Consider the following 16513-nt stretch of genomic DNA (forward strand, 5'->3'; position numbering starts at 1 on the left):
TACTTCTCTTATAATGTCGGAATACTGATGATTTTAGCTAGTGGTGCAGACACGAAGCAATGTTACAGACAGTCCAGCAGTTCATTTAGACAAAAACGATAGTTCAGCTCCACAGTGAACAGGAAAAACAAATAACATAGAGTTGACCTATTCTAGGTTCCCTGTCGCTTCCTGGGCTCTATGAGAAGGGAAAGAAGGGAACCACAACCACGTGACCAGGTGGCTAATATCAATAAAGTTATGTGACATGAGATAAATGGGGGCAAAGAAGCCAAATAAGGGATCCAAGTTTTAATTAGAATCTAAGCCCCCACAATGCTTCACATAATGTGTAGTTCACTGCCTGCTCAAAGAGAAAACAATAAGAGGAAAGAAAAGCTAGTAAAAAAAAGGGAAGAAAGGGAAGGAAAGAGAGACGAGGATAAGAGAAAGAGGGATGTGCACCCTTGACTATCTAGGCATTATAAGGTACAGATATCTCATAAGGCTTTGGATAAAATATTTAATCCAAGGTTCCCAGACTTTATCAAAGATGGCTTGCTTATCCAGCAATATTGCCAAAAAGGCATTCATTGATCATGATCCATGACAACTTCGTTTTCATCAAGTCAAAGGGGATCATGGACACCTTCCAGGATCTAGCCACTGCCAACCTGGATCTTGTAAAGATTAATGCTACTAGTTTCCTTCTATATTTTTTCAAGAGCAAGTTTACTTTAAAGCAGATGTAAACCCAATACCCCCCCCCCCCCCCCCAAAAAAAAAAAAGAAATTAATGCAGCCAAGGTATAAACACAATTAAGAAACAAATTACAAATAAATCTAATCTTTGATTTTGTTAGTGTCTACACAACTGCTTTCTCTGTGGATCTCTGTGAACTGGCTGAAGCGGTGAGCGGCTGGTTACTTTTGACAACATGACTCACGGATCCTAAAGTTAAACCCCTTCTCCTGTAAGTTAAACAAGATTGCAGGCACAGCAGGAGTGCACATAAAGAGTGAGACTGCTGCATTGTAAGGCAGTGGGTGAGCATTGTCACTCTGAAAAAGAATATGAACCAGGCATGAATGTTTATTAATAAAGCTGGAGAAAAAAAAATCATAAAGCTATTAGGGTTACAGGGTGCATATATCAAGCAGGAGCTTTTGGGTTTACATAAAGTACATTTTAATTCTGTCATAAAAGTGGTTGCTTTGTCATAACCATTTTTATGTTTTTTTCCTATAATTTGGAGGTCAAGATATCTTCATGACAGAAGAACAAAAGAAATATTACAATGCCATGAAAAAACTAGGATCCAAAAAGCCACAAAAGCCTGTCCCTAGGCCACATGTGAGTAATTTTATCATTTTATGAAAGGCTTACTAGAAGGCAAATGGTATTAAGTAGATGACGTGCACGTAGATAAAATTCCTCAGAGTCTATGAGTCTACAAAAGTGGTGCTCAGCTTAGAAGGTATAGGGGGGCTTGCTTATGATACCACCAAGGGGCTGCACATAATATATATTACATGTAATGCTAAAATAAACTGGCAGAGACATAATAATGGAGATGGTCAGACATTATGGACATGCTACAGGTGTGGTTGAGGGCAAATTACAGGAGACTGCAGAAATCAATGACATTATAGCCTGCTTTAGAGTTCAGTGTTCCCTCTTCTACTAAGAACTGCTTGGTTACAAGTGACATACAACAAGTATTGAAGGGTTGCATGTGAACTCACAGTGCACGTTGGAAGATAAGTGTTTGCAATGTCGTTTCAACTAAAATTACAAAATAAATAACTACAATATAAAGTAATTTCTTGTTTTGTGTATTTCAGAATAAAATCCAAGGTGCTGTCTTTGATTTTGTGTCCATGCAACCATTTGACATCACCATTATGGTTTTGATTTGCTTGAACATGGTAACAATGATGATAGAGACAGATGACCAGAGCAAAGAAATGGAAAATATCTTGTACTGGGTTAATGCAGTCTTCATTGTACTCTTCACCGGAGAATGCGTACTCAAGCTTATTTCCTTACGACATTACTACTTCACAATGGGATGGAATATATTTGATTTTGTGGTTGTCATTCTCTCTATAGTAGGTAGGTATATAAATAACTAGAAGGGAGATCATGAATTCTAGAAGTTAAAGGAGGACAGAGGAGATGGTGAGGGCCTCTTGGATAGCTGCCCTCTGGAAGGCTTGTGCTGGAGCTCTTCCAAGAATTACCTAGCAGAAGAGCTCTTCTGGACAGACCAAAAAGGACCACTGCCTCCTACTTCTTCACCAATATGAAATATGATGCAGATTGTCAAAATATAGAATGAAGATGATGATGCAAAATATGTTTTACCAAGTATATAAAAATATTTTTTGGTTAAGGCAGGACTATGACAGCTGCAATTCATTGTTTTCCAACTATACAAGTATATCCTAAATTAATGATATATAGTTTGCTAAAGCATTGTGTATCACAGACCATTGCCATTTTTTATTCAAGTTAAATGTTTTACTATTCTTTGCTGTATTTTAGTGCTGAAAATTTTCTGCCGTCTCTTTGCAGCCAGTTCTTGTCCACATACACTCACTCGAATAAGTGTACAGATGAATGTATGGCATTTCCCAGGGCAGGTTTCTTGATAGTGACAACAGTAAACCATACCTGCATAATGTGTGTTAAAATGGTTATTTGTAGTCTTCACTGGAAGCCCATGCAACAGGGTAACAATGCAGAAGTACAATTGGAAGACTGGGACAGAGCATTGTCACCCTATAACAGTGCCTGAACAAGGACCTTCATGACATGGTTACCATGTGTTATTGTAAAGCTTCTGATTTTAAAATATTGCAAACTTACATTAAAGAAGAAGTACAGCCAAAGCTCGCTGTTGGCTGACATCACAGAGCAAGTCCAGGCTCGGGAAAGATCACGATCATATGGTCAGTATCTGCCCCCATGCCTGGACCGGCACCCAGCTCAGCCTCCCAGCAAGCATTTGAGAGCTTGAGCTGGCTGCTTCCACCCCCTCCACAGCCCAGTGCTTCAGTGAGCATGGGGGGGTTAGAGCAGAGAGCTGGTGACTGACAGTCACCAGCTCTCTGCTCATGAAGCTGTGAGAACTGATGTTTGATCACTCAGTTTTCATTGTTAGACCAATGCTGCATCCACCTAGGTAGGTATGATTCTTAAAAAAATTCCTGATTCCCATACTTCTCTTTTAACATTACAAAAGCTTACATGAGATTTTAGTGATTGGGTTCATAGTTTAAAATGTAATCAGCAGGATAAAAAGATATGGTTCTTTTCAGGTAACCTTGAAAGTTCTGAATTCTAAATAAAGATGCTTAGGCTGGGTTTCCCCACATCCATTTCACATGACAGGAGAGTGTGACCAACTCGCAATGGAGGCGGTTCACACATGTCCGGGCCGGCTGCGGAGCGCACGGCGGAAAGGTCCTGTCTGTCTTTGGCTCCATTTCAGGTCTGAATTCAGGCAAAAATTTGAACCTAATTCAGACCTGAAGCGATGAATGGGGACTCACTGTACCCCCTGCTGTGACGCACATAGTGTGAATCCAACCTTAGAGTGTAGAACTGAACATATAATGTAGCATAACTATAGCATAGTAAGCTTCCTTAACATATCCAATTTAATAAGTGACTGTTTTGAAAGAATTTCAAAGATGATGATATGTTACCAAAGTGTAGACAACAAAAACGTTATCAATTTCCTGTATTAATAGTTATTATTACATATATTATTAAATATCATTACATGTAAATTCAAAAAAACATCACGAGCCATCCAACCTATGATACACTTTGCTTAAAGGAATATAACATGACAGTACTAGTACACAAGGTCATGGAAGGTTTCAAAGATGTGTCTGATTTTCGCTGTTAGCATATCTTGCCATTGAGATACAGCCAATAATGGCTTAAATTCTCAGCACCTATCACACACACCTCAGGGGAAAGACATTCACGAATGAGTTCCCATAGTAGTTAATAGACCTAAACCCTTACTAAATGACACATTGGGGGTTATTTACGAAAGGCAAATCCACTTTGCACTACAAGTGCACTTGAAAGTGCAGTCACTCTAAATCTAAAGCCCCATGCACACTATCAGTTTTTCTGCTGAGTTTTTCCTTCAGATGTACCAAAACCATATAATATGAGGTCAAACCTTAGGAGCAATCAGACAGGCCCTTGCACTACTTGGTTTTGGTAAATCTGAAGGAAAAACTCAGCAAAAAAACTGATAGTGTGTATGGGGCATGAGGGGTAAATCTGAAATGAGTGGAAGCTCTGCTTATTTTATCATCCAATAATGTTAAAGCGGGAGTTCCGCCGTTTTTTTTTTTTAAAGTCAGCAGCTACAAATACTGCAGCTGCTGACTTTTAAAATAAGGACACTTACCCGCCCAGCGCGCCCACGATGTCGACACCCGAAGCCGATCTCTCGATCGTCTCTCGGGTGCTGCCGCCGCCATCTTGGGTATGGGAATCAGGAAGTGGAGCCTTGCGGCTTCATTTCCCGGTTCCCTACTGCGCATGCGCGCGTCGCGCTGCGCAATAAGGATGGTCCCCGCTGTCTCTGGGATCCGTGTGTTTCCCAGCAGACAGTGGGGGACCCGCGGGAAGGGGCGTAAATATCCGCAGATTCTGCGGATATCTATCCCGGAAGTGGGTGCAGATACCTGTACTGTACAGGTACCTGCACCCCCTCCCCCCTGAAAATTGTGGCGCTGGGGGGGAGGGTTCCAATGAGCGGAAGCTCCACTTTAGGGTGGAGCTCCGCTTTAAGCTAAAATGCTGTTTTTTATTTTCCTTACATGTCCCCCTCGGATCTACAGTAACTTTACTTCCAAGTGCACTTGTAGTGCAAAGTGATTTTCCCCCATTGTTTGCTAAAGCATTTGTATCATAAACTTTTACCATGTTTATCATTTTGTATTGTCATAAAATACTATTTTCCCTTTTGGTCATTTCTTTTGCATCTCAGTACTACTGCTGCTTTCCTAAAGCTTTTTTCAGGCCCTTCCTGTCTACATGCACTCACTTTAGCGTTGTCTGCACATCATTGCTCTTTACCTGCTTCCTGGTAGTGACTATGGTGAATTATCTCTAGGCAATGTGCTGAAATAGCCACCTTTAGACCCTTGTAGTTGTGTCTGTGACAGGGTGACAACACAGGAGAACAAATGGGAGATAGTATTCACCCCAGAACAGGAAGTGCCTTCATGACAGAATCACCAGGTTTTCCTTTGTTGCAAACAGCAGATGTAAATTGATTGAAAACAACTTTTGAAATGAATGTGTTAAAGCTGAAGTTTAATAAAAAAGAAAATCGCTTTAGTGAGTTTACTTACCTGTAATGAAGGATGTCCCACATCGTAAAGGCAGCTGGATCCTGGAGGAATCTTCTCTGCAGGGTTGCCCCATCCTCTTCCTGCTGCTGAACCTCCAGCGGTGGAGTGTTTAATTGATTCAGGTTTTCTGTGAAACTGCTTTGAAAAAGTTCCAGATGCCCCCTCTCCCCAGTGGTAAACGTTGTTTTGTGGCTTTCATTGCCTGCAACCTGTGAATAGAGGAGTCTCTCCTTCATTCACAGGTCATGTTGCAGGTGGTGAGAGCAATAAAAGAACATTTCTCAATGAATGAGGGGGAAGGTCCTCATCGTGACCTGAAGCTTTTAAAGTATAACAAAAGGCAAAACTTTTTTAGATTTGGATAGAGTGAAGAGGAATTAGAACCCCTGTCAGGTTTTTATGGCTGTCTGTGTCCCCACTAGGGAGATTTACCCTCTCTATTTGTCCTGTTTTCCATTACCATTGAAAGTAAAAGTAAGAGAAAGTCCCACATTTTGGGTTGTCCTCAGAAAAGTAATATTCCAAAGGGGACACCTGTTCTGGTGACCTGGGGGTCCCCAAGTAATTACCTTAATTTGCAGGGATTTTCTCTCACTTCCTGTTTGGGTATGGGACAGGAAGTGAAGAGAACTCTGCAATGGGACACAGATGCTAATAACCCTCCCCTACTCTATCTGAAATGAAAAAAAAAAATGTTTTGTCTATAGTTCTACTTTAACCCCTGCAGCACTGGAGGTTCAGCAGCAGGAACAGGACATCCCTGCACAGATTTCTACAGCATCAAGCTGCCTTCATCTAACAAGTAAAGTGGCTTTCAGCTTTAAAGTGATTTGGATTAGATCTATGAATTCTGACACTTTCTAGTGTAGCCTTCCAACTCTGCTTTGCAAAATTGTATTTTTGTTTAATATATTGTATGTATGCTCATTTTTGCTTTTCCTCCTTTTGCCCATAGGTATGTTCCTTGCTGATCTGATTGAAAAATACTTTGTATCACCAACCTTGTTCAGAGTAATAAGACTTGCCAGAATAGGACGTATCCTGCGTCTCATCAAAGGAGCAAAAGGCATTCGTACTTTGCTGTTTGCTTTGATGATGTCACTTCCTGCTTTGTTTAACATAGGATTACTACTTTTCCTTGTGATGTTCATTTATGCTATCTTTGGAATGTCCAACTTTGCGTATGTCAAGAAGGAAAGTGGCATTGATGACATGTACAATTTTGAAACCTTTGGCAACAGTATGATTTGTTTATTCATGATTACAACATCAGCTGGGTGGGACGGCTTGTTAGCACCTATTCTCAACAGTAAATACCCAGACTGTGATCCAACTATAGAACATCCTGGAAGTTCCGTAAGAGGGGATTGTGGTAACCCCTCTGTTGGGATTTTCTTCTTTGTAAGTTATATCATCATATCCTTTTTAGTGGTGGTAAATATGTATATCGCTGTAATTTTAGAGAACTTTGGTGTTGCAACAGAGGAAAGTGCAGAACCTCTTGGAGAGGATGACTTTGAAATGTTCTATGAAGTCTGGGAAAAGTTTGATTCAGATGCATCACAGTTCATTCAATACAATAAGTTGACTGACTTTGCTGATGCTCTAGATCCACCTCTTCGTATGCCAAAACCAAACAATGTACAGCTTATTGCAATGGATCTTCCCATGGTAAGTGGTGACAGAATTCACTGCCTTGACATCCTATTTGCTTTTACAAAGCGAGTGTTGGGAGAAGGAGACGAAATGGATAATCTCCGTCAACCAATGGAGGAGCGTTTCATGGCTTCCAACCCTTCAAAGGTCTCCTATGAACCAATCACTTCTACATTACGTAGAAAACAAGAGGAACTGTCTGCTGTTGTGATCCAGCGCGCCTTTCGAAGTTACATGTTAAGGAAAACCATAAATCGTGCTTCCTTTCTGTACCATAATGCTAAAGACAAAGATGGAGACAGTCTAATAACACGAAAGGACGTACTGAGTGATCGACTCAATGGGAACTCTACAACAGACAAAGTAGACATAACACCTTCGACAACGTCTCCCCCATCTTATGACAGTGTTACAAAACCAGACAAAGAGAAACATGAAAAGGATAAAACAGAGAAAGAAGACAGGGCAAAAGATATCAGGGAGCGTAAGAAGTAACCTTTTGTGGCAAAATGTTTACAGCCTGTGAACATTATTTATGTCAGCAGGACTCCTTTCAGAGAATTATGCCAAACTGACAGTTCTTTAAATTATGTACTTATGGTCAGTGCCTACTGTACGACAGTGACCCCCTGTCAGGAATGGACTACAAAGACGCTCGATGCCCTTGACTGGAGGTTACTGTTTTAACCACTTCACTGCTATAGAGGCTTGCAATGCATCACCCAGGGATGTTTTGCTGGCCACTTAGGAAGTAAAGGGGTTGATTTCCCAGCTGACACTGCTGAAGAGGATAGTCAAAATGGCTACTCAGACTGTGCGGAATGGGGACCATTTTGTGGGATACAAACCTATTGTTTTTTTTTGTGTGTTGAACACTTTAGTAAAGTACTTGTATCCACTGTTTGCATTTCAACTGCCATAATTGCCATATGTTTACAAGTTCTATGTTTATGGATTCATCCTTTTTTTGAATTCATAGGTTCTCTACAATTATATGCGACTATTTTTGTAAATGGGTTTTATGTTGGGAAGGAGCTGATAATAACGACTTCAAAGGTATGGGAACCAGGTGTTCTTCAATATCTTTCTCCATAACATATATGAAGAAAAGTGATTGCATGAACGCATGCCAGGCTCATAGGTCATGCATGGGGGATAAAAAATGAAAAAAATTAATAAAAACATAGAGCTTAAAAAAATGACCATTATGTGACACTATTTGTTGAGGTGCTTAACTGTTCATGCAGTGTCACATAAACAAAGTTGAAAGGTGCCTGTTTTGCCCCAATTTAACCCCCATGTCACGGGGAAGATAGGATCATTTTTATGCAAGAAATTGGTAAAGTTTTGGTGCCTGAAGGGATTAATTACATTTACAACTTGATTTATTTGACTGCACAGGTTGACCAAAATCCATTTTTTAGGCTTTATCCTGCATTATTGTTTGGCCATCTTCAGCTTGTCAGCAAGGTTTACTTTGTACAAGCCAATGGAATTACCTGTGTTACAGTATGTAAATAGCTCCTTTACTACGTGGTGGATGTTTGAGCAAGGAAATAATGATTTGGGCACAGTATTTATTGCATCAAATATGTACCACATTATGTGTAGTTTGCAAGCTTCTGGAAAATAATAGAAAAAAAAAATATTCTGTACCAATATAAATAGTTTGGACGCTATCACAGGTGCATGTTCATATTGCCTGGGCTGCTTATGATGTTTTATTTCCCCACCGTCCAGCAGTATATTATGGAAAGCCATACGTCGGTTAAATAAGACAAATTGTTCAGTGAGGTCTGATTTCTTTGTTGTTAACCTCTTTGCTACTGCTCTGCAGTTCGAACTGGTTAAGCAATAGTTTGCAGCTTTTCTTTTATGTTCCATCTTATTTTTGTTTCTCTTCTTGTGTTTTTTTTTTTTTTTTTTTTTGCATTCTGTTATTTTTGCTTTTGTTAGAAGCGTTTTGTATTGATCTAGACAAAAAATTGGAAATGTTACAAACTGCATTCAAGGACACAAGAGTTTTTAACAAACTGATTCTATAAATACTGTAAATATTCATTTAGCTTTATTTTTCAGCATTTTGTACATAAGAGAAGAGAAGAAAAAAAATGAACTAAACTTCAGGGGTTAATGTTGTGGTCACTTTTCGTACTCGCCCACACTTAGCACTATTAAATTGGAGAGCTTTGCAAATAAACAAATGAGAGTTGTAAATTTTGCTATTTTATTATAATTTTTGGGGGTTTTCTTTTGGTGCACATGCTGAATGTGAAAGTAAATGTGTGAAATTGGGGACCACAGCTCGCACAAGAAAAATATGTTTATATTGAAGATGTACTTTAGAAAACACCAGGTTAAATATGCAGAAACTGGGAGATATGCCTGCATCAGGGATTTAACCTTTTTAGCACCAGGGTACTCCGCATACTTGAGCAACAAGTTCTTTCATAAAGTGATGGCTGGAAAGGTTAAATATAGTTGTATTTTTGGTTGATTTGCATACGGTTTATGCAACCTGCTGCTCTAACAGTGATGATAGGGCATCTAACTCTGTACATGGACATTTATGGGCCAAAATCGGTACATAATTGGCTCATGGTAATTTGTGGGCTTGAGATCTTAATGGAATGTGGGGCCTGAATGCCGACCAACAAGTAGCCCCAGTACCAAGGTGTTTGTCTTTAAAATTAAACAACAATGATGTAAAAATCAATAGAAAGTTGCTCTGTATTCACCAAAAACCAGAAAAATCAAAGGCACTTTCTGGGTTATCCAGAGCTGAGGCAATATCCGCTGGAATGCTAACTGTTAATTCTGGGATACAACACCATAACTGAAGCACATTAAAGCCTCAGTTACATGAAGGGCTTATAGAGACGTTATTGATCGCATTCCTTTGAATACTACCTCAGCTCAAAATGGCTACCTCCACTGTGCCTCTAATTTTTAATGGATTGACTTTGTGCTGGATAATAATGGCAATTTTGTGCAGCTAACAGGTGCTCTTTAAGCTGCAAATTTTGGAATGTGCTGTCAGTTTAAAAATCCTGATTGAAACCTTCTAGGAAATGCAGTTTATCCAAAGCTGGCAAAACGCAGATTAGACTTAAGTATAGTTTACTTTTTGTTTTATAAAGTCTAACTGAATTACTCATTCTACTATTGTTAATTCATGCTGCACTGGAATGTTTAGCCAATGTGTGGGATCCACATGCTTCATTTCTCCAAAAGAACATGACTTTGCTTACGACACCATGTTACCTTCAGTTCTGTTTTGGACACACGATGACATTCAATGTAGACTCCTTTGCTTTCCAGGAATAATGACTTGTAGTGTACTGTGAACTGCATGCAGGAAAATGCTATTACCTAAAGTTACAGCTAACTACATTACAAACAAGCCAAAAGAATAAAGATTACATTTTGTATTGTATATTTGTCTTCCGGGTCTGTGTTTTTCGGTTTCAGTCTGTGGATTTTTCATACGAGTGCAAATTAAAGTAAGCCTAACCTGGTCAGTTTCGATTAGCTTGAGTTAGACTGAGCAATGGCATTGGGTACCTTTGTGGAAGAAAACCCATAGATGATTTATGTTAGTGGAAGTGGTGGTCAATTGGCTGAGGTGAATTTCTCTCTAAAACCACCATCATTCCTGCAATATTGATACTGGGAATGTCTACAAAATGGGTTAACTGCCACATTTGGTCAATAACAGTATACCTACTTGTGATAAGTCTTCAAAAATAAACAGGTCATTAACTCGTGTCTGTAATCACTTTCAAAGGCCAGTTTAGGCAAAAAACTATAATGTTTAAATGTCTTACTATTATCTTCTTTATAACAGAGCTCTAACACCGGTTACAACTTCTGTCCCCTAGGCAGCCTGCAGTCTCTTTGCTGAGGTCTGATCCCCCCCCCCCCCCCCCACACTGAGTCAGATTCCTGACCATGGCAATCGGTAACATGTGTGAGCTTTGCCAATTCTAGCACTGTAGGTATGTAAGGGCCATGTTATACGGCAGAGGGACTAGAATTAGTGGAAGTTTTATGCAGCCTGCTGCCTAGGAGGGAGGGGTTTGGAATGGTAATGTGTCTCTGTTAAAAAAAAAAAAAAAGATAACATTAAGACATTTAAAAATCATCGTTTTTATGCCGCCCCAAATGAAATACAGTAAAAGCTTGGATTTGGTCTGTGAGTGTTTTACAAGATGAGCTAAATGTTTTATAAAACTTGATAAACAAGTGATGTCTTGATATAAGTACCATCATGTCACAACCGAGTATAAAAGAGACGAGAGGCTCCTCTAAGTGTAGCAATATGGTTACCTTTAAAGAAGGTACAATATTTAGTAACTCACAAGGTTGATCATTAAAACGGGCGCATCTAAATATGCAGGCATCTGGGGTAAAGCTGTCCACATAAACCGTCACCCGCACCGCCATCAAAGTCTTCCCTTCCACGTTGTGCTAAACAAGCACTTCAAGCCTCACTTTCAGATCACTCTACTGCAAGGTAATCTTCCTGGTCACGATTGAAGGACGGTCTATGTGGACAGCTTTACCTGACTAGGGGAGGTAGTGACGATGCTTGCATAGTTAGATGTGTCTCTTTTATCATCATCAACCATGTGAGTAGCTAAATGCTGTACCTTCATTAAATGTAACCATATTGCTACACTTAGAGGTGCTTCTCTTCTCTTTTATACTCTGTAGCTCCTGTTGGATTTTGCTTCTAATCCCTTGTGGAGGCTGCCATTTGTGGATGGACATTTTAAGGTTACACAACCTATCACATTGCTATAATGTTTTTATATGGACTATAAACTTAAGGACTTATGAATAAATGGTTGTGGAATGAATCATCTGAATTTCCATTATTTCTTATGGGGAAATTATGCTTGCAATCCAAGGTTTTACTGTAGATATTTTTTCTTGAAACTTCAATTGGGCTTGTTTGAAATTTTATATAAAATATATGTATAGGTGAAAAGAATAATAATGTTATTGGTATGCTAATGTTTAAAAAAAAAAAAAATATGTGTATAACCTGTATCATATGTACATGGGAACAGAGCTGTATTTAACAAAATAGCATTGTTGGTCAATACCTAGGAAAGTTAGAGGGACAGAACTAAGCCTCAGATTGTACAAACTGTCTTCATTTAATTTACATTGTGATCCTCTGTTATCCACCTCGGGATATTTGTGTGAATGTATCAAATTAATTATGAGGAAAAGGGGGTGCAGGGGATTCCAAGTGAAGAAGACTCACTATAGTTCAAGAAATAAAATAAAAAACACCTTTTGGGGTGGGCCATGTACAAACAAAAAATAAACCCTCAGAAATTTGTGACTAAGCAGCATGAACTCTAAGCCCTTGTACACACGGTCGGAGATTCTGACGGAATGTGTCCTATCGGACCGTTTTGTCGGATATTCCGACTGTGTGTGGTCTCCATCGGACTGTTTCCGATCATGTGTAGCCTACTCCGACGGACAAAGTGCCACGCATGCTCAGATCAAATTCCTAGACCAAAGCTATTGGCTACTAGCCTGAACGTAGTCCCGTCGTAATGAAATAACGTCATCACGTTATGTACAATCGGATTTTCCGGCAACTTTGTCCAACCGTGTGTATGCAACATCACTTCCGGACCTCTTCCGGAATTAATCCGTCGGAATTACTCAGACGGATTTGGTTGTCGGAATCTCCGACCGTGTGTACAAGGGCTAAAAGAGCACAGAGCTGGTTGGGGGCAGCTATATTTGCTCATTAAAAATGTAGAATGTTCTGCCTGCTTTATAAGGATACATGGTAAAAGTGCTTTACTCAGAATTAAAAAAATCTGCTTATGCGAAAAAACGCATGTATATACGCTTGTAAGCGCGTAAATTAAGTGGAAAAATAAAGAATCATAAAAACAAATTATGTACACATATGTGTCTTCATGCATTTAAACACATCTTTATGCAAGTATTTTACTGGTCATTAAGCAGGAACTTTTCTCCTAGAAACATGTGCAATAACATCAGTGAAATGTTCACAGCCGTGTGAATGAGGACTTTTTAAGATTGTTGGCAGAAAAATCCTGAGTAAAATGTTCTGTAAAGCATAAATGTGTGTAACAGCATGTAAATGTATGCATAAACAAGTGTAAAATTCCTCTTCATTGCCAGTGCTGCAATATACACAGGTATAGTACTGTGCAAAGTTTTAGGTAGGTGTGAAGAAATGTTGTAAATTAATAATGCTTTCTAAAACATACTGTATATTTTAATTGTTTATATTTAGCAGTTTATAAAAAGCAAAATGAGCAAACAGAAGAAAAATCTAGATCAAATCAATGTTTGGTGTGACTACTTTTTGGCTTCAAATCAGCATCAAGTCTTCGAGGTATACTTGCACACAGTTTTTGAAGGAACTCAGCAAGTAGGTTGCTCCAAACATCTTCGGCCCCCATAGAGCCCTGATCTGCACATCATCGAGTCTGTCTAGGATTACATGAAGAGACAGAAGGATTTGAGGCAGCCTACCTCCACAGAAGATCTGTGGTTAGTTCTCCAAGATATTTGGAACATCTTGCTGAACATCTTGCTAAGTTCCTTCAAACACTGTGTGCAAGGGTACCTAGAAGAATTGATGCTGGTTCGAAGGCAAAGAGTGGTCACACCAAATATTGATTCGATTTGGATTTCTCTTCTGTTCATTAACTTTCCATTTTGTTAATTGATAAAAAAAATATATATTAACACTTCTATTTCGGAAAACATTCTTAAATTACGGCATTTTTTCACACCTGACTAAAACTTTTGCACAGTACTGTATATGCACATAAATTACTGCACTCAATCATAACATTTTCTATTTTTGTTTTACGGCTCTGTACTCATCGCTGTTTAACTGATCTTTACACAGCTGTGTGCATTTTTCCATAGACACCAATACATCTATATTCAGATCAGTAAAAAATGTGGCGTCTCTTACTTCCATGTGCAAGAAGCCTTACTCGTAAAAAAATACTTGTTTTACTATTTATGACCTGTCTTAGAATAAAGTGACAGTATTGTACAAATATGTTGTTTCTACTGATGGGGACAAATATGTATCTAGTAACTTTACAGAGAAAAGTCAAGTATATGTTTCTGCAGGGCTAGTGTACCTTATTTTAACTTCAGATCAATGCCATTCTTCAGTTTGTCTAATAAGCTCATTCTGTATGCGGCAAATATTTTATCCTAGCAGTTGTTTAACAAGCATGCTGACAGCCCTCTCTAAAATATGAAGAGTTTGTATATAGAGATGGGTGAACAGTTCAAGTCGAGCATAAGTTCGGCCTGAATTTTGTCTGTTGGACCATTCAGAGAACATCTGAATTTGCGGGTAGCTCCCCATGACTAAGCTACCAGGGTGGAGTGAAACGCGTTGAGATGTGGCCTAGCGGGACCCAGGTTGAGGTTGTCTCTCTCATACCACCATAGGACTCCGTGGATGTGCAGCACCAGGGATCTTTGCTCTCTTCTTGTGCCCCACAATGCACTGCACATTTCACAGTGCATTCTAGGGCCTTAATTAGATGAATCTGTGCACCTGACCACTGGTTAGGTGCAAGGCTTTGCCAATTAGCACTGTCAGACCCCTGATTGGACAAAGCGATGATTACTTTCTACAATCACAGCTCAGTGCTCATAGTCCCTCCCAGGGCCGTCTTTAAGGCAGGGCAAAAGGGGCAGCTGCCCTGGGCTCCATCATTGTTGTGGGGCCCAAAGCAGCTGCCTCATACTTACCAACTATACCCATCTTAAATTCCCTTGTCTCAGTTTAAAGTTCTGTTACTAATGCTGTCCATCTCTGCCCTATTGTCATGTATAGATGACTCACCTGCAGACCCTGTGTTTACATGTAAATAACCGGCATTGATATGTAAATAGTGGCAGCATTAATATGTACATAGCCGCGGACCGCGGCATTGATATGTAAATAGAGGCGGCATTCATATGTATATCATACCCCCTAAGGTCATATCCACCATCACTTCTGCTGAATGCTGCCCACTGGGGAGATAAAGGGGCATGCTTGAAAGTCCAGCCTACAACTGTGGACATTAAGCTCAACATCAGCCTGTTTCTGCAAAGGTAGGCAAAGTGGAGATGGAACCCTTTTTCAAAATAACATGATGCCACAGCACTGTGAATTTGGGTTAATGACACCCTCATGCATCAATGCAGATGCAAGAGGGTGTCATTAACAATTAATGGCACTGCTGTATATCTGCTAAAGGCTGCATGTTTCTGTGGTGTCAGGAAAGAGATTCTGCATGCATTCCTGACACAAAAAATGTGAATGCAGGCTAAATGTTTTAGTTACATTGGTGGTCAGTGTAAATCTTCTCATTACATTGGGGCTTGGTGTACAATCCTTTCATTCACACTAGTGGCCAGTGTGAAGGTCCCCCTTACATTGGTGGTCAGTGTATATTCTTCATTACTTTGGTGATCAGTGTACATTTCCCTTTACATTGGTGGTACGTGCAGAATTGCCCTTACACTGGTGGTCAGTGTAAATCCCCCTTTATATTGGTGGTCATTGTAGACGCGTCACCCTACATGGAGGTCAATGTACATTCCCCCTTACACTTGTGGTTGGTGTAAATGCTCCTATTACATTGGTGTCAGTGTAGAAGTCCTTATTTATATTGGTGGGTGGCATAAAATCCTCAGTGCAAATCCCCCTCACATTGGTGGTCAGTGTAGAATCCCCCACTATATACTTGCAAAAGATTTCTAACTTTGCTCTACATAATTCAGAATTTGCCACAGTGTATTGCCTCCTAGCTAATGCCATCCCCCGCCACTCCCACTAATCCCATCAACCCCCCAGCATTGCCACTGATCACACCCCCCTCCCCCAGTATTGCCACTGATCCCAGGAGTCCTAGGATCCCTGGGAGTTTTCTGTCTACTGATGGGTCACCTCCCCAGTCCATGGTGTACAGGCAGTGAAGAGATGATGTGCTGTACCCTTTAGCAACCAATCAGTAAGCAGTAATGATGTGCATTAACCTCTTGCAACCAATCATTGAGTGGTAAGGATGTACAGTAACATCTAGCAACCAATTAATGAGTGCTAAGGATGTCCAGTAACCTCTAGAAACCAATCAGTGAGCAGTATTGATGTACAGTAATCTCTAGCAATTAATCAACAAGCAGAAGTCATGTGCTCTAACTTATAGCAAATAATCAGTGAGCCATAATGTGTGCTGTAACCTCTAGCAGCCAGTCAGTGAGCAGTAATAATACACTGTCTGATTTGATTCAGTGAACTGAGTCTAGCTGCTATTTATTGTATGTCTCAGAACAGGTGGAGAGAAAAATTACATGGAAGGGGGAGGGCCCAAGAAAATGTTTGCCCATGGTGAAATCAATATTAAAGGCGGCCCCTAGTCCCACCCCACAAGTATAAAAGCTAACTTCCCATAGCCAGCTC

The 16513-nt window shown here is 39.9% G+C and overlaps 1 protein-coding gene across 4 annotated transcripts in view; it reads left to right on the forward strand.

The window, feature by feature from the left end:
* LOC143923736 (sodium channel protein type 2 subunit alpha-like) overlaps positions 1-10462 on the forward strand; it is a 200634-nt gene extending 190172 nt beyond the window's left edge. For all 4 annotated transcript variants that reach the window (XM_077447559.1, XM_077447561.1, XM_077447558.1 and 1 more), the window contains exons 25-27: positions 1229-1333; positions 1825-2095; positions 6326-10462. In XM_077447559.1, the coding sequence (XP_077303685.1) occupies positions 1229-1333; positions 1825-2095; positions 6326-7521 (1572 nt within the window). In that variant the 3' untranslated portion in view covers positions 7522-10462. The remainder of the gene's footprint in view (positions 1-1228; positions 1334-1824; positions 2096-6325) is intronic.
* The last annotated feature ends 6051 nt before the right edge of the window (positions 10463-16513 follow it).

This window comes from Lithobates pipiens, unplaced genomic scaffold, assembly GCF_037356315.1.
Source record: "Lithobates pipiens isolate NorthernLeopardFrog02 unplaced genomic scaffold, aLitPip1_a1.2 Scaffold_22, whole genome shotgun sequence".
Lineage (NCBI taxonomy): Eukaryota > Metazoa > Chordata > Amphibia > Anura > Ranidae > Lithobates > Lithobates pipiens.